This window comes from Cavia porcellus, unplaced genomic scaffold (assembly GCF_034190915.1).
Source record: "Cavia porcellus strain 051 isolate PalLab524CR breed Dunkin Hartley unplaced genomic scaffold, mCavPor4.1 scaffold_30, whole genome shotgun sequence".
In the NCBI taxonomy this organism is placed as follows: domain Eukaryota; kingdom Metazoa; phylum Chordata; class Mammalia; order Rodentia; family Caviidae; genus Cavia; species Cavia porcellus.
The window spans coordinates 42,655,956-42,675,314 of record NW_026947513.1 but is presented as its reverse complement, the minus strand read 5'-3'; the positions used below and the strand labels follow the sequence as shown (position 1 = coordinate 42,675,314).

Sequence of the window (19,359 nt, the reverse complement as noted above, 5' to 3'; positions counted from 1 at the left end):
ACCTTACAACTGTGGGGGAGACAGACACCTCCTGCTGTGGGCTAGGCCTCAAGACCAAGAATCAACAAATGTGTCTACATACTAAAAATTGATATTCTAATTAGTTCCCTATCACCCTGGAGTCACTATCTCACTCCCCCAGGGGAAAGGTAACACTCCAAAAATGCCCGCTTCCTACCTGACTTGCTTTCCCATTTGTCCCTAATATAATCAATTTTACCTGAACTATTAATCTTATTGGCTAACTATAGTTATGTCCCACCTTATGACCATCTGCTTTGTGAGTTCTCAGTCTTTTCCCACCTTGAACCCGTCTTGCTCCATGGTTTTACTCTATAAAAGTCCCTGGAAAAGACAGTCTTGGGCAACCTGCTCAGGACCACTGCCATCTCTCTTCAGACAAAAGCTTTCTTTCTCTCAATAAGTATATTCTACTCTTAACCTCCATTGTTCCTAAAATTCATTCTTTGATTTTAGAGAACACAAATTTGCAGACACAGTAGGTCAAGAGTTTCATTACTCTACATCAATAGAAGTTTGTGAAAGCTAATTGTTAAATTTTCACAAATTTTGCAAATGAGTTGTAGAACACAGTTATTATTAAAAATTAAAACATTAAATTATAATAAATTATATTATTAAATTGTATAAAACAATTAAAAACATTACATTGCAATGATACATTCATATCCATGTTTATAGCAACAAAATTTGTAATAGCCAAACCCTGGAAACAACCAGGTAGTCATTAACAGATAAATGGATAAAAAAAATGTGTTTACACACAATGCAGTATACTCTGCCATAAAAAAGGGCAAACTTGAGTCATTTGAGGGAAAATGGATGCACCTTGAAACTATAACATTTAGTGAAATAAATCACACTCACAAGTTTAAATATTGCATAGTTTTACTTCTATGAAAAACTCAGGTATAAACAAAGGAGGTAGGGAGGTAGATGTTGCTTGGATGGGAAGATCGAGAATGGAGGGAAGAAGAGGAGAGGAGGGCGGGGAGGGAAAGGTGGTGAAAAAGAGATTAAATTGTGTTCTGCACCTGTACCAACTCCACACAAGGAATGGAAATATTATGTACACAAAACATGAAATTTTTAACAATGAAAACTGTAACTAGAAATCTAATTATTACTTTCGAATTATATTACTACATTTTGCTATTCTCTGTGTGTTTGAGGTTATTTACATCTTTGTACTGTGTGGTGAAAATATTGCATAACAGCGTAGCTACAGCGCTTTCCTTTGAAACTCCAAGTTCAGTGAAGTCATATGCAAAAGTTGAAATGAGACGTGACAGAAGTTACACAATGGGAAATATTGGTGCACCTCTTACAAATCATATTTTGATTTATTGTTTTACTTATTGTCCCTTCTGCAAAAGGACAAGTAGTAATTACTTAGGCACACATACAATCTTTATTGCAGATTCTTTGTTTTTGTTTTACTTTATAACACCTTAAAATATTTTTTAAAATGCTTTGCTCACAGACTATAAAAGTCAGACTACAAAAAAAAAATGTCATACTACAGCCAACTTTGACCCAAAATCCACTAATGGCTGAGACACTAGTCTACACTTCAAAAAATAAAAGGCAAAATGTTAATAACGCAACTGAAATTTCAAAATTTATTGTGTCTGATGCCATTTCACTATAGAGAAAAAAATGGATAAAATATTGTTTCAGAATTTAAAAATGTGTAATTCAGAGAAGCTGAGTCAGCGATAATCAAGGAACACTCTTGGGAATCAATTGCCCATATGAAAGGCACATTAAGCAGTATTGTGAAATTTTAAATTGTTCACTATACTTTTTTATATCACTAATAGTCATTATAAATTTGTGTACATACATTCATATAATTTTTTCTGGTATTACCAAGGATTGAACTCACAACCTCACACTTGCTGGGCAGGCACTTATGCCACTGAGCTAAACCCCGAGCCCAAATATTTTTTCTAAGAAGTCATTGGTTAACATTTCATACACTATTGGCCATGAATAGCCTATTAAGAAATTCCTATTTCATCCAAACACAATAAAAATATTTCTTCTGGACAATCTGTGTGGACTGATCTGAATGCAAAACAGACTACAGTTGCCGTGAGTGTAGAAAAATTCCTTTTGTATGATTTTTAGGGAGTCTTTTGCTAAAGTAGCTTCATGCTTGACTTGCCTCTTTTTATTTTGTCTATATTCTTATTAAGTCTCCTTGTTTGATTTTCTAAGTAAAAGACAGCAAATAAATACTGTACAGAGCTAATTCTATATTGAGATTGAGGTAAATTTGGGTTGGGGTTTACCTGTTTATTTTCAATAAATGGAAAAAGTAGTAATGGAAAGAAGGATTTAATTTAAATTAAACACTTTTGTTAATGGCTTGTCTGATCTAGCTCGGTGAGTTTTGCCACAACAAAGAGGAAGCAGCAGAGGAAGAGGTGGCGGAGTTAGATAGACTGTGTGGGCTGATTGGGGATTAGAGAGAAGGAAGTTGTATCTTCTATTTTTAATTGTAGTGTTGTACAGAACCTTAGATGTCATCTCTCTAACCCAGCTCCCACCTGGGCAGACCATGCTTCAGGATCTCTCTCCGTGTAGTCCTTCTTCTGGTGGCTGGATGCACAGCCCTCCTGTCTCTTAAGTAGCCCTGGCGACTAGTAAGTACTTTCTTAAGTGGAGCCAGACCTGCCACCCTCGGTAATTTCCACCCATTGATCCTTATCCCTTTTCTTTAGAATAACCATAAACAGATTCTGTGACTCACATAACGTCCTGACAGCCTTTCAGATACATCCAGGAACTTTTATATCCTTCCCTACTTTAAGTTAATAAATACATACAGTTCTTACCTGATCAGTCCCAGACTTTCTCCATAGAATATCACCCCAAAAAACTTCTTGAAAGGTCTGCATCATCCCTTATCAAAATTGATAGGTGAGCAGAATACAGCATTTCATTGTAATAAATTCTTCATGATGTAATGGTTAAGGAAGCTGGTTCACAAGAAATTTGGATAGTTCCCCTCTTATTAGCTATCTGCTCTTGTGAAATTTCTTATCTTTAAGCTTGACTTTTCTTATTCAAAATTGGAGATTAAACTAGTACCCCCTCTGGAGAGCTGGTGTGAGAATTCAGTAGATAACACCTGTAAAGTGCTAAAATGCTTACTTTGTGCTAGCTACTACCGTAGGTCTTATTTCATTTACTTCCTTTGATAGCCTTATAAGATGAACTGAGTTCATCTGCAGTTTAGAGATTTGAAGACTTGAGAGTATATGAAGATCTACTCTGCCTTTCTCTGTGTTGTTTGGTTTTCTAGAGTCACTTTTATCCTTTTGCTCTCCAATACTCTGTACCAGGAGAGGGACCTAGATAGACAAGCCAAGAGCCACCCTTTGACTTCCTGTGGGTTGAACCAGTGGAGAACATTGGCAGATCAGAGGGATGTGAAGGGTGAGACTGGGTGTTTGATCTGTGTCATTGATCCCTTAATTAAAGATCATATTTTTCTGAAGAATGATCTGTATCTCTGTGGTCATATGGCACTGTTATTAGCCTCAGGGTTCTGTACTAGCCTTTGTGAGTCTATCCTCTGTCCACTGCTTTGAGTATTTATTAAAACTTTATTCACCTCTCTTCAGATTGCCAAATTTGAGATGTTTTCTGTTCTCTACCAGTTTTCTCACTGGTACATTGAGACACTGAAAGGTTAGGTAATTAGGCCAAGATGCCACTGTTAACAGTGGCAGAACCAGCATAAAAACCCAGGTAATCTGTCTGAACACTCTAGACTCTCATTCATCAAGCTATACTGCCTCATGTTGTGGGCAGTGATCATTAGCTCTGTCATTTACTCTGCATTATACAAAGTTTAAATGAAGTCTTTTGACTGATATCAGAGGAAGTTGGAATGTACAATGGAAAACTTAGTTTTTATAAAATTTATTATGGTATTTGAAAATACCCTTGTATAACTCTTTTCAGAACTCTAGTGACTGACATCTACTTTAAGTTTGTTTTTTGTTTTTGTTTATTTTTAGTGGTTTCTGGCTAGTTCATGTCTAATAGCGCTGAAATGTCTATAGGTGAGATACATCTGGGAATAATGTTCTAAGAAGCATGGGCTACTCAACTCATAGTCTAAAATGTTCATATTTTTAAGAGTCAATGGCTTGTAAGACCTCTTATTATATTCCAAGGTAGACAGACTTTCACACTAAAAGATCTTACTCATGGAAAAAATAAAGCATATAATCGAAATTTGAAATAAAGTAAATCTTAGAATCCCTTTGTTGTTACTCTCATGCTTTATGAGATATGTTCTTGTCTTTTAAGAAAAATTAAGTTGTGATATTGTATATTATGAAGTTCTGGGGAACATCTTTCCCTTTCAGATTATAATTATATATTAGAGCAACATAAGTAAAGAAAATTGAACTTATCACTTGGTATTAGGCTCTTTACATCCAGATGTATAAAATTTCCACTTGTTAGCTAATTTCTAATTATTAGAATCAGAAAGAAAAGAATACCAAATTTAAAACACAAGTTAATAGCATCTGAGTTGACTGGGAAATTTCGCCCTAGGTCCTATCATAATTGACAGTCTTCTCAGATTCAAACTGTATTCACTTGAATTGATTTTCCTAGAGCATCTTTATTCTTGGATGCAGAAAACTCACATCAAATATGTAATAATCATACACAGGAAAAAATTAAATCAGTTTAACGTGTTTTACTACTTACTGTTGTACTTTTTTTGTCAGTATAAAAGAAAAGTGTCGTTCCTCTCAACTCTGTCCAGTAATGTTTATACTCCTGTGGGAAAATAATTGTAAACATTAGTGTATTTTCAACAATTTTCTTTTTGACATTTTCTTATTTTTTAACTTTGTTAATTGCTTATATGAGGTTATTCTTTATGCTGATAATTACATACTTTTTAAATGACCTTACATACAATTCTTGATTTTTTAAAGTTTTTCTTTTTTAAAAATATTATTTAAGGAGAAAAAGAAAAAAACAGAAAAAAGGTACAAGTAATACAGAATTTCAAAAAAATAAACAGTAGGAAATCACAAGGTAATAGATTACATATTGTCATCTTAGAAATATTTGTTCAAGTTGCAAAATTAAAGCATATAAAGTGGACATTCCAACAGTGAGACTGCAAACAGTTCTGTTCAATGATCCAACAAAACTCAGTAATATGGTTATCTATCTTATACACTTAAACATACATGCAGTTATATCCTTTAGAGCACTTTCTTTTCCTGTCTTTACTGTTCTTGATTAAATCATTCTTAAATTTATCTTAGTGTAATTTTGAGGTAAGAATATCACTTGGTTTGTGTTTAAATCAATCATTTTCCAAAATTTCCTTAGGGTTAAAGACTTTTTATGCAGTTTCAATAGAAACTGCATAATGCACATGTTGGGGGAGTCATTGATAGTCACAGTTTGGACAGATGGAAACATGAGTTAGCTCATGTATTCAGTGTACTTAGCAGACTACAAATCCCATTGTTTGGGTCTATAACTAGTATATGATACATATATAAAAGGAAATGTGAAAAAGTGATACTGGTATTTTTGTGGTACTAGACTGAGCATCAAGTATTGTCTCAAGTATTCTAGGCAAGCACTTTACCACAATAAAAATAATGTGACATTCAATGTCATACTATAAAAGCTGAAATTTGAAGACCAATTTCATCATGTGCTAATATTTAATTATTAATACATTCACATTACTGTGAGTTCTATAGAAATGAAATAATTAAATTTTAAAAATTTAAATAACTGAGTTAGACCCTCATTTCACTCAAGTGAAAGTCTAGTTGAATAAATATAAGATTGGCTATATTACAGAAGTATGTAGCAAATAAGTTTAAACAATAAAATCCTTTGATGTCTGAAAATTTACCTTCATATCTATCTCTTTTCAAAACTATGGTTTAAATTCCAGTGAATTTAGTAGACATGTTGATTATTTCTTCTTTAGGGTTTAATAAACAGAAATTTTGTAATTTTCTGTCATCAGTTAATATAAGAAAGTCACAGAAACATTTTTTGTATATGAAAAAATATTTTCCATTATTTTGTGTCTCCTCAGTCATGACATATCACTTATCTTTTTTTTTAACCAACAAACTGTTTGTCACCCCCTTGAGCTTATATTTTTATTTTCTCCAACAGTAAGAACTCTGTGATCCAATCTTGCTTGTATTTTCCTTACTCTCAAGTTAAACACTGAACTGGGTATTACAGCCACCAGCCCCGTCCCCTTCTCCCCAACTGGGCATTGAGAATGCTCCTGTTCCAGCCTCCTGCATAACTGGGATTATACTCATGCACCACCATATCCATCTTTTCCTCATGGTCTTCATTCTATATTAGTTAGCTTTTCCTTCTCTTTCTGTGTCTCTCCTTTCCTCCTTCCCTCCCACCATTCCTCCTTCTTTTCCATTGGTTTGTTCAACTTTTTAAGAGTGCTTCTCACTGTGGTACCCAGACTGGCCTCAAGCTAGCCATCCTCCTGCCTCAACCTCCAAGTAGCTGAGATTACAGATTTGAACTACTGCACCCAGTTCTGTATAGGAAGCCACACGACAGAACAACTCTCAAGTCCACTTAGTAGGTTGAAACAGCAGACGTTTTCTCTTTCTGTGTATTCTGCTCTGGCCTGGGTGTACTGGGATGTGGCTGGATGCAGCAGGTGGCTTCACTCACTGGCTTAGATCTATCCAGGGTTGTGGAACAGCTGGGTATCTCTCTCTGTGTCTCTCTCTATCTGTCTCTCTCTGTCTCTCTCTCTCTGTCTCTGTCTCTCTCTCTCTGTCTGTCTCTCTCTGTCTCTCTCTCTCTCTCTGTCTCTCTCTCTGTCTGTCTCTGTCTGTCTCTGTCTCTGTCTCTCTCTCTCTCTCTCTCTCTCTCTCTCTCTCTCTCTCTCTCTCTCTCTCTCTCTGGCTTCTTATCCTCTGGCCAGCCTAGACTTGTTCACCTCCTAGCAGAAGGATTCCAGAAGGAAAAAGAGTGAAGCCCCTTATGTCCAAGCATACTATGAACCTCTCTTTTGTCACATTTACCTAAGCATGCCACATGATCTAGTCTGCATTCAAAGGATCAAATGGATTCAACTTCTTGGTGGAGGAGCAGAAAATTGACATGTCAATGGGATGTGCATTCAGTGAGGCTTAAACAATGTGTAGTATAACTGCAGCAAACTACCTTGAGGTTGAACTGGAATTTGGAACAAGGTGTATTTGTCCAAACTCTGCGGTCTTTCTATTTCATGCTGTACCCCTGATTGACAGCTGTCTGTACTAGAGCTAATGATGTCTGCTACACAAATCATTGTAGAAAAAAACAATTCAAACAAGCATGCAGTGAAGGATTGGCCAATACAGTTAATTATAAAACTGGATGAAGGGGTTCTTCCCTCTTCTAGACAATTCAGATGGTCAATATTTGCAGACTGCTGATGTGACTCAGAGTCAAAGAGATTAATATTATAAGACAACAAAATTTTATTTTATTACCATCAGAAGTCTTTTTAAAATTCTTTTCATAGAGGATGCGAAGTGTACCGTCCTCATGGGAGCCCTTTGCTTGCTTCTCTGCCACTGTTTATACCCTCCAATCTCTGCTACACTATCTAATGGTCCCAGAATGGATTTTCCCCACTGAAGAGAATAAGACTTGGTATCTAACAGGTGAATTTGGCAAACTGTGCACTCAATGTAGCCTGTTCCTATCCTCTCTCAGCCTACCAGGAGAGAGAAGGTATCTAGCTCTGTGTACTGGTAGACAGCCAGAGTTCCTCAAGATTGGGCTTGTCAAGCTGACTCAGTGACTCAAGGCAGCACACACCTACCTAACTGTGGGGTGAAATGGCAGAATAGTCTGGGCTTTGGCCAAAACCAACATACTGATAAACTATCAATAATAAACAAGTAATGACTCTTAATTTGTTTGTTTTTTTGTATACATCTTGATTCTTTTTATTTTCCTTTTTTATTAAAAATAAAAATATGAAACAAAAAATGAATAGAAGAAAATACTAAAGATCAAAAAACAAACCCTGATCAAACTGTCAACATCATTTTTCACAAAATTAATATTATGAGTCTTACATTTCTATAAAAATAAAAAAGACTCAACTTTGATAAAGGAATAAAATGACTCTTAATTTGTGTGACACCTAATTGTGGTTTCAAACTTGGGAGAAAAAAAATCCCACTGAAAGGATATAAAAATGTAAAATTGAGCAAGAGGACTCGGAGTGATTGTCTGTGGAGTTGTTTTTTGCAGGGTGGATGATTAAAATGCTTGAAACATGCATAGTGGAGATGGCTTACAGATGTGTGAATGTATTAAAACCTACTGAATGATAATAGTTATTACTGTGTCTTTAGTGTGAGAGTTCGCTGTACGGGACCAAGAGTAGAAATGGTGAGACCGGCCTCCTGCCATTGCTTCAGAGAGTGTTGAATGTTAAATGGGACAATAATGTATGTAAGGTACACTGGACCTGGGACATAGCAAGTGTTTAGTAAACGTTGACTGTTTTAACAACAACAGAGACAATTCCTTCATGCACAAGATTTATAGATGTTTTGCATTTTTCATTACCCACGTAATACTTTTTCCTGTGGTAATGTGTGTGTGTGTGTGTATGACCTGGGTCCAAAAAAGTCCAAATTAGATCTCTTGCAATGGGACTATCTATGAGAAGGGGATATATTGTATACTAGAATAATGAAACTCATTTCATTCCTATATAAAAATCATGTTTTCATATTTTCTTAAATATAAATAAAACTGCATTGAAAAGTTTACCTCATAAATTGTTAATATATTCTTCCACTATGATCAGGCAGGTGTTCTAGAAAAACTGTGAGAACATTGAACAAAACTGTTTGCACTCTCACTGTTGGAAAGTCCACTTTAGGTGCTTCAATTTTGTAACCTGAACTGTCGGTGTCCCAGCTCCCGGCCGGCAGGAAGGACACACGACAAAGTCTGGCGGTGGACAACCTTTTCTTTTATTTTCCTTCTCCGTACAGCCTGCCCCGAAGCCTCTACCGGTCCGCTCCCCGCGGCTCCTTTTGTGCTTCGCTCCGAAGCCTCCTCTGGTCCGCTCCCCGCGGCTCCTTTCGTGCTTCAGTCCCTCTCTCGGGGGTGGAGGCACTGGCTATATATAGGATTAATAGCTAGGCAGACTACCCTGTGAGGCGGGAACTTAGTGGGGTGATAAGAAACAGGTGCCACACAGGCGGGCTCGATGAGAGGGGTAATCCAGCTCAGGCTTTTGTACTTTCCCACAGGCCTCGCAATCACCGCGTCTGATGACTTGACAGTGCCACGGCTCCCAACATCTCCCCCTATTTTATTTTAAATGAATACGCGCATCGCAGCCCGTCCTGGATAGAGTGCAGAGGCCTATGCCCTGATAGGAGGCCCACCAAGGGCTCTCGGCGTCGGCCCGGGTCGGCCGTCCCCGAGTCTGCCGAGGCCCCGAGGCCCTCGTCCTTTTTTCTAGGGCCAGGAATGAACCGGACGGAACCTGGTTGCACATAGGCATGCACTCATTTCTCTCCACGAATCCCCTCGGAGAGAAATTTATCTAACAATCCAGCGGCTTTCGAGCGGAACGGGGTAGGGCCTGGCTTAGGTTGAGTCGTGCTGGGGAGGCACGCTCTTACCCGTCATTGACTCATCCACCCTGCTACATGTTGTTGTCTAGGGAGGAGAATGTGGGAAGCCTGTCACTTTTAAACGCGGTCGTAGGCCATGCGAGCGAGCCATGCGTATGCCTGAGGATCTTTTTGTCCATTTTGGGCTACCGCTATTTCTATTCATCTTGTTGGTTGGTCTGTGATGGATCTCCGGCAGGGCAGGTCTGATCTTCAGTCGAGGGCTTTGTCGCGTCAACCTCTCTGGGACCAACAGTGGTTTTCGTCCCGGTTCCTGCAGAAAGACACAAACCGCGCCTCGGCTTCCTCTTTTGTATCTCTGCCCTCCTTGACGGACCCTTCTCGGGAGCTTCCTGACTGTGCCTGTTCAAACACCTCGCATACTTCTACAAGTTCTTGAGAGCTCCCCCCGTAACTACCCTCACTCTTTAGGCACGTGTGTATCATTTCCCACAACGGACGAGCAGAGACTGAAGCTCTACCCTCCCGTTCTGCTAGGGAAAGGTCTCTGCCCAACTTCTCCCAGGAGGGCAGGTTTACATGCCCTGTAGGCAGAAACCAGGGAGCAAAGCTGTCAATCTCTGCAAGGAAATTTTCTAAAGTCTTACGCCCCACCTTGAGGTCCTTGGACTTTAGGAGTCTCCGAAGGACCAACACCAAGGCTGTGTATCTTTACTTGGCATGTTTCCCATTTTTAATATATCTTCTGTTATTTTTACTTGTATGTTTATGTTTTACACTCTTTTATTACCTTAAGTTCTGGTGTTATGTTTCATACTCACCGCGTGAGGCCCAAGAAACCCGCCACTTACGCGTGAGGTTGAGAGGAGTCTACAAACCCTGTAGGTGCGCGCCACCCAGGGCCCAGGCTTATCCTCTACTCACCTGTCTTGCAGCACTGTACTGGAGCGTTGTCCACTTCACGTCTCGGGGGTGATCAGTCCCCGTGCGGGCCTCCAAATGTCGGTGTCCCAGCTCCCGGCCGGCAGGAAGGACACACGACAAAGTCTGGCGGTGGACAACCTTTTCTTTTATTTTCCTTCTCCGTACAGCCTGCCCCGAAGCCTCTACCGGTCCGCTCCCCGCGGCTCCTTTTGTGCTTCGCTCCGAAGCCTCCTCTGGTCCGCTCCCCGCGGCTCCTTTCGTGCTTCAGTCCCTCTCTCGGGGGTGGAGGCACTGGCTATATATAGGATTAATAGCTAGGCAGACTACCCTGTGAGGCGGGAACTTAGTGGGGTGATAAGAAACAGGTGCCACACAGGCGGGCTCGATGAGAGGGGTAATCCAGCTCAGGCTTTTGTACTTTCCCACAGGCCTCGCAATCACCGCGTCTGATGACTTGACAGTGCCACGGCTCCCAACACTGAACAACTATTTCTAAGATGAGAATATGTAATCTATTAACTAGTGATTTCTTACTGTTTATTTTTTAAATTTTATATTACTTATACCCTTTTTGGTTTTTTTTCCTTTTTCTCCTTAAATAAAAAAAAAAGAGACTATGGACCTATAATAATATATCCCATTTGGTTGTTGTAGAAATCCAGTTATTTACTCATACTTATGAAGGAGGGAAAGATTAAAAGGTAAAGGAATTGCCCATATTCCTGATTATCACGTGACTCTTGATACTTTTTTAGTGAAAATGGCTTCAAATATCCCTCATTTTCAGTGGAAAAACTACAGGAATTTTCTGGTAATGCTCATTCTTTTTCTGTGAGCAGAAAGATGGCTAAGGAAAGATGTATAGAGTGGTTCTTCAGAGTACATAAATCCCAATGGTATGCAGTGTGATGATTTGGGAAAAACATTTCAAAATATCTAATTATATTTCATCTTTTTCACATACATTTAATAGTTTGCCTGAAGTTTTAGTACAGGAGTACGTATATGTGATTTCTACATAAATTAACATTAGAGAACTGTGGTCTGTGTTTTTTGAAAGCAGTGTGTTATTCTAATAGAGAATAATTGTGTTTGATACCACAATTAAGAAAGTCCTAAAACTTTCCTAAATGATACAGAGGCAAGTAGAGAACTATTCAGAGAAATATAGATTTAATGTCATTGTGGGTGCCCACAATCAAGTCAATAAGACATATTACACATTTAGCACATTACAATTTGAGGGAACAATGAGTTGTTGTCCAAATTCTATGTTAAACAGTTCCAGAGATTTTTAGGAGGCAAAGCAAAGATGGCGGATAGATAACAGCTGGCTACAGAGGCTCCCTGAGATAATCAACTTAGAATTCAACATAATACAGCATGGGGAGCCCCAAGCTGAGGGAGATGAATTCACTCGTCCCAAGAAGAAACTAAGATGAGAAGAACCAATCAAACATACAGTCCCAGTGCTACTATTGGAACAGTTAAAGTTTCAGTGCTCCCACTGCAGTGGGTGACTTGCCAAGCCATCCAAGGTCCACTGCTTTGACTCACTCGAGGTGCAGTCACACTGAGGTCAGGGGTCATCCAGCCAAACAGAGAGCTGAGCTGGCAGGGAGCCTGCATCAAACTGTGGTGAGTGATGGGAGTGGGGCCATTCCACAGAATGGCAGACAACATTCTTGGACCGGGCAGGACTGGCAAGTACAAAGGGCAGCAGTGACTTCAGCCATTTGTTCCCTTCCCAAACAGGATTGGTGGAGTGAGTTAGGCCTGGGTCACACGACCTGGCTGAGACCCAATAGGTTATCTGAAATCAGTTCCCTACAGCAGTACACACCAACGCAGTGAAGCCTCAGAAATTTGACTGACCCAGAGGAGAGGCAACCCACAATAATATAGTACAGGCCTCAGCAGTGTGACTGATCTATAGGGGAGGGGCCAGCATATGCTGCCCCTGTTTGCAACTCACTAGCACACTGCAGTGGGAAGGGTCACTTAGCCAGCATGCTTCAGAAGAATTGTAACCAACAAAGATAGAAACTGGGGCCTCTTGGAAGAAGCAAAAAGATGGGAAGAGGAAGCAACAACAAAAAGTCCCCAGGTTCCAATCTTGAGAACATTGACCCAGGACAGGTAAATACAAAGGAGAATGAGAACAGCAAACATGCAATATCAGACACAGCACCAGTGGACATAAAGAGATATATTCAGGACCTCATAGACGAGTTCAAAAGGGAAATATTTAGCCAAGTAAAGCAAGGTATAAGATTAATAAAAGAGATGCTAAGCCCCCCTCAAGGAGACACAGACAGAAGAAGGGAGGAACTCAAACAAATGAGAGAACCATTTGATGAAGCATATAAAGTAAATATAGAATACATGAAACAGATTCAAAGAGATTACCAGGAAATTAAAAACTCTATGGAAAGATGGCAGATCTGCTTGAAAGAAACTAAAGATAGATTATCCAAACTGGAGGACAGGTTTGCAGTGTGGAATTATGAAAGGAAAAACTTTTTTAAAATAACAAGGAAACAAGCAGTAACAATACAAAGGCTGGAAGACAACAAGAGGATCTATAACTTGAGAATAAAGAATGTTAATGAAGAAGCAGGGGTACAAACAAAGGAACTACAAAGGCTCTTCCCAGAAATAATTACGGAAAACTTCCTAAACATAAGAAAAGGAAATGATATGAAGATATTTGAGGCATAGAGAACTCCATCCACCTACAACCAAAACAGAGCCTCACCCAGGCATATAATATTCCAAGATACCAGAAATTCAATATAAGATCAGAATCTTAAAAGCTGTTAGAAATAAGAAACAGATAATCTATAAAAGCCGATCAGAATAACGGCAGACTTCTTGACACAAACCATCAAGTCAAGAAGAGCCTGGAGTGAAATATTCCAAGCCCTGAAAGAAAATAACCTCCAGCCCAAATTGATATACCCTGATAAACTGTCTCTAGAAATTAATGGAGAAACAAGATTCTTCCAAGACAAAGAGGAACTTGGGAAATTCGCACCCACCAGTCCAACTCTACAGAGAATACTGCAGGGCATTCTAGAGAGAGAGAAAACTATTAGGATTCCAGGAAGAGTGGCAGAGCAGCCTCAGTGAATGGAGCAGAAAACAGAATGAAGAAGATAAGTAGACAACTGATGGCAAAAAAAGAGCATACAGAAATGAGGCAGAGAAGGTTGGTTATAATTTCTAATACAGATGGCCTTGATACACTAAATTAAAAAAAAAACCACGCATGGAGTAGATCAGGAGGCAGGGTCCACCGAGATGCTATTTACAGGAAATATAATTAACATGAAAAAGAGTACATGGACTGAAAATCAAATATGAGAAAACAATACTCTATGTGACAGAGAACCAGAGAGTAATAGGGGCAACTAGACCAGTATTTGTGGATAGGTTGGAAAGACAGGCTTTAATAGGTAAAGGAATACAATTAGAGATCAAGTCCAGGAGAGAGAAGGTTCAAAACCACTTAGGTAAATAGCAGGTTGCCCCCACCCACCCAATTTAAAACCAAGGGTCTTGGTGAGACCCAAAAATGTACAGTGTACCCTGGGGAAGTGAAAGGGGAGGGAGAGTCTTAAAAAAGATGGCAGAAGATACTGTTAATAGTGTATCAGGATTTAAAACCCACATTACTTGCACCACTCTGCTTAGATAGATTTTATTCTGTCCCAGTTTGTCTACTTGCATTAGATTTGAGGGCACAGACAGCTATCCCAAAAACATCAGGATATAGCACAGTAATCATCTTTAATTTCCTATTATCTTAATCTGGAGCCCTGTATGACTTACACTGTTTTATCATGACTGACTTTAGTTAAATGTGGTTTGTTTGATTGCTGTTTGGTATTGACATATTTTATTCAAAACTGATATGATTGATAATATCAAGTCTGAGAGTACAGGCAACTACACTGAAGACGACAATCCAGTATACAATCCGGTTTGATAACTGCCTGTTTTTGAAGTTCTACACTATATAAAAAGTTGTATTTTATTAATACTGTTATGTACTGACATATTCAGTTATACTATGTCTGATGATATTGCCAGTTCTATTGGAGATAACAAGGGACAACACAGGAACTATGGTAGAACTCCTTATACAATGGTCTTATATGTCTTTATCATTTATGTGTTTATAGGAATATGTTTTGTTTTGTCTTGCTTTGTTTTGTTTCTCCCTCTCATATAGAAAGTATAGAAATACATGTTAAGATTCATGCATGTGTAGAATCTATAAACAGTTTATGGGAACTGATCTTATGACACATGATGAAATAAACAGATGCTTTGAAGAAAAAGAGACACTAAAGTACCCAGTGCTGATCCTGGAGTGTCATAATGTGAAACCCAGCAATAGTATTATTTTTTGTTCAGAGTGATATTAGCCTGCTTGGGTTTGTTCAATCTCAACATAATTGAAGATATGGATAACTGCTTGTATGCTTAAGTGTAATAGATTGATAACCATATTTCTAAGTTTTTGATGGTTAGTTGAACAGAACTGGTTGCAGTCTCACTGTTTGAATCCCCACTTTATATGCTCTACTTTAGTATCTTGAATAACTATTTGTAAGAGGACAACCTGTAATCATAAACTCGTGATTTCTTACTGTTTATTTTTTTCTTTGAAAGTATGTATTATTTCTACCCATTTGTTTTGTTTAGTCTTTCTTTAAATACAATTTTTAAAAAAAGATACTACAACACTTCCAGAAAAATGCGAAATTTTTTCACTCCTAAAAGGATGTGACACCATTGGCATCCTATTGTGACATTTAATAGTTTATTTAACAAGTAAGATTTCCTGTTAAACCCAGAATCTTAATGCTGCAGTTTAAGTAAATCTTTCCACACTATCTTTTCCATGAAGTTTATGTTCTTTTCATGGATTTTTGATCTCAGATCTAGGGTCTTTCTGCAATTGTATGCAAAACTGTAAGATGTGCATTTTCCTGGGGTAAAGCTCCTTAATTTTTTAAAACTATCCCCGTGTCCCCACACAAAAGCTTCTAAAAATTGCCTTTTAACATATAACCCCTTAAAAAAGACAAAAAAAAACATATAACCCCTTACAGGTCACAGTCCTCTTCAGTTATATTTTGTGCAGCTACAATATTACACATTCCCCCAGCAGAGTCTCCACGTCACAGAGCCTCTCAGTGTCTCCTTCCTTTTAGCTCAGAAGAGACCAGGCTGTACCAGTCTCAGGTCTTCCTCCTCCTACAGGTTTCCTGACACTTCTCCAAATGCATGAAAATCCCACTCATTTTCCTTAGCTTTTTCTCATGGCTTTATTTTTTTTCAGCACTGTATCTCCATGGCTCTTCTTTGTGCCATTTTATTGTGGATCTAAATTAGCATTAGGATGTTAGTGGAAATAATTACAGTGGAAATAAAATAATTAAATGGGAAGATATACTTTAGAGTGATCCACATGTTTTACATATGTTACTCCTTTAATTCTAGAAACCGTGCTAGAATGTAGGCATTATTGTCATCCTCTTGCTCTCCTTCTCTTGGATATATGAGAAAGACACACTTTACTATGAAGTCAAATGAAAAAACAAATTAATTTCATTGGAAAAAAATCGTGTGTGTGTGTGTGTGTGTGTGTGTGTGTGTGTGTTTGCACATTTTTTGGTGCTGGGGATCAAACCCAGAGCCTCACACTTTAGGCAAGTATTATACTACTGATCTACATCCCCATCCCTCATCAAAAATATTTGTACCTATAGTTAGTCTGCTAATTGTTTTTCAAAGCATATTTTTCTAAGAAAAAGTAGCAGCGGATAAGAAGATGGTACCACTACACAGCTACCCCCCCCCACACACACTTTTTTCCCCAGCTAACGCTCTTGATATAAGTAAGGGTCTTTGTGTTTTATTCATGTTTTCCAGAAATACATGTGATAACTGGTGCATCAAAGAAACACAATAAAAGTTGCTTGAATGAATGAATTAATCCAGTACCTACTTATCCCAGACATAGTAGATAAACACTGCATACAGTAATACATTTTATTAAGGCAAGTAGTATGCATTCTCTCCATTTTATAGTTTAGGAAACTGAGTCTAACAGATTAATTTGTATCAGACCACAGCTATAAGTGACAAAACCATTAGGTAAAGACATTTTATTGACATTTTAAAATTCTTGCTCTTTCTGGTAACCATATCAGTGGTGCATCTTTTTTAAAAGTAAGACAAAAACTTGCTATTAGAAAAGTTACTATAATTTTGAGATATTCAATAGATAACCAAATTGAAATTACAAATCAGAAATTTCTTTTTTACTGTTTTCCGTTCCTGGGAAAGGGTAACAATGTAGCTAACCTGTGGTGTACATGTGATCAACAACAAAATTCCAGTATGACTGGCAGATACATGTTTAATATCCATAATAATACAAATTACCAAGGCTTTGGCCTCAAGCCATATATGAGCAGATTATATATGTAGGAAATATTAACATCTCCCTGTATTGTCATACTCATGCTTTTCCTTAAGCATTAATAAATTCTCATAAAACACATTTTACTATAATCATAAAATAGTTATGGCATTTCTGAAAACATTAAAAATTTTCTATTTTTGGTCAATATTAATATTTTAGGGGCCAGAGATTTAGCTTAGCAGCATAAGCGCCTGCCTGACAAGTGTGAGGTCATGAGTTCGATCCCCACTACCGAAAAAAACCCACACAAAACTAAAATTTCATAACATTTGACTTAATAGTCAAATGTTTAGTAACATTCTTTATTAATTTTGAGTTGTTCATAATTTCTATGTTAAAGGTAATAATGTTAGTTAACAATAGGTTTTAATTTTTGCATTTTAAAAATATGAAATATTCTGTGAATTTTCCTAGGACAAATGCGTTTTGTAGTGAACTTGCTACCCACAATAGCACCCTATTATCTTTTAAAGTCACTATCTTGAACAGTGTTTTTAGAAAGTATATCTATACAATGTTAAATAGTAATAATTTTATAATTTTCACAGTTTTAATAGACATTTAATATTTTTATGAGTCAATCATTGTAAAGTTAAATGTAACTGAGGATTTGGTTTAATTTTAATCATAATATTTTATTTTAGTGATACATATCATCACTGAGACATAGTAGTAATTTAGGGAGAAAATATAAGGAACATTTTATCTTCTAAGCCAATATCTCTCCTATAGTAAGTAAATGAATTTTTCAAAAATTTAGCAAATCAAATTTCTGCATCAGTGTCTTAATATTAGAAAGTTAAATTATATACATTACACAAAATATATGTATGTCTAACTATATGATATTATTATTGCTGCTGTTGTTTATTATTATTTTGGTACCAGGACCTCAATCTTGCCAGGCAGGCACTGTGCCCTGAGCTATATCTCCAGCCCACAATATGTTATTTTTAAATTATGCAAAATTAGAATTTTTTATGATCTCAAGGAAAGGAAAGGGGCATATTTCAAATAGGAAAAAAAAGAGGCTTCACTCTACCATGTCATAGCAAGACAAGATTTGTAAGACCCACTTTCAGATTTAATATTTTCATCTATAGACTTACGTGGTATTCTGATCGCTTGACTAATAAAAAGCCTTCAAAGTACAAAGGTAGAGCAGTCATCTTTAATCTTTCTTGGAAGATCCTTCGAGGGGCTGGTTTTGGGGGCTTGTTAGCCATCATTGCTTCTTGGTGTGTGGTTTGGTTTCAACTGTAGCCTCTCTCAAACAAAATGAAATCTTTCGTGGTGAAAGGCAAAGACAACTGTTCAAAGAGGAAGTTCTAACTTTCTTTATAACCACCAGCGTTTCCACCAACAGGACACACACACACACACACACACACACACACACACACACACACAGACTTTTTTTCCCCTTTACTTTCTGTGAACCAGGAAAGGACAAGCATAGGAGCAATGTTTAGAGAGCAATCTCTAAATTACAAATACTTAGATTTCGAGTAGCAAAATAAACAGAAGATTAACATCACCTGGGGATGAAAGAAACAGGTGTGGAGATCATGTACTTTCTGGGAGACATCAAGGACACATTCAGGTTTTCTTTCTTCTTTTCTTTGTTTATTGTTGCCTGTATGTCTTGAAGATATGACTCGAATAAATTCTACTTCATTAAAAATTACCTCCTGAGATATTTCTATTAGTACTGATTCTGTTTATTAAATATTTCAGAACCAAGCTTTGATTAAGTTTAAAAATGAAATGGTTTTATGTACCTTGTGTCCATTTTAATGGTTTACTAAATATACACAATAGTTATGGGATCAGGGCATTTTCCACTTTTTTGTCAGTAGGTATTTTTAGTACATGAGTATCTATGAATATTTGGCAAAAATATCTATCAGAGAACGCTGTAAATTTTCATTTTATTTTGTTCTCTCAGGCATTCTGACCTGTGGATCACTGATCCATAGCTGGGGTTCCCACAGTTGGTTACTAAGATTCACAGAGCTGTGCTGGGATCAAGCTACACTCAGCAGTTATAGGAGAAACACTACAGTCCTTCAGAAACTCATTTGATTCAGTTCAGTGCAGGGGACAGTAAGAGAGGAACATCAGAAAAAAGCCTGATGGCTTCTGCTGGTGCACTGAGAATTCACTGTTGCCTGCTTTACCCTTGGTGTAAGAACTACCCTAAATTTAGGATAATGTGGGCCCAAAAAGACCAACCTCTTCTCAGAAATCAAAGCAAGA

The 19,359-nt window shown here is 37.7% G+C and overlaps 1 protein-coding gene across 4 annotated transcripts in view; it reads right to left on the bottom strand.

Annotated features, from left to right (window-relative positions):
- Nucleotides 1-18,420, bottom strand: part of Stap1 (signal transducing adaptor family member 1) — a 43,541-nt gene extending 25,121 nt beyond the window's left edge. For 2 of the 4 annotated variants that reach the window (XM_063240398.1, XM_063240397.1), the window contains exons 1-3: nucleotides 18,210-18,420; nucleotides 10,599-10,721; nucleotides 4,762-4,833 (exon numbers count right to left, since the gene is read on the bottom strand). In XM_063240398.1, the coding sequence (XP_063096468.1) occupies nucleotides 4,762-4,833; nucleotides 10,599-10,721; nucleotides 18,210-18,329 (315 nt within the window). In that variant the 5' untranslated portion in view covers nucleotides 18,330-18,420. Of the gene's footprint in view, nucleotides 1-4,761; nucleotides 4,834-8,856; nucleotides 17,745-18,209 lie in introns of those variants that run through there. The other 2 variants (XR_010044620.1, XM_013145837.3) reach the window with 2 other exon arrangements.
- Between the last annotated feature and the right edge of the window lie 939 nt (nucleotides 18,421-19,359).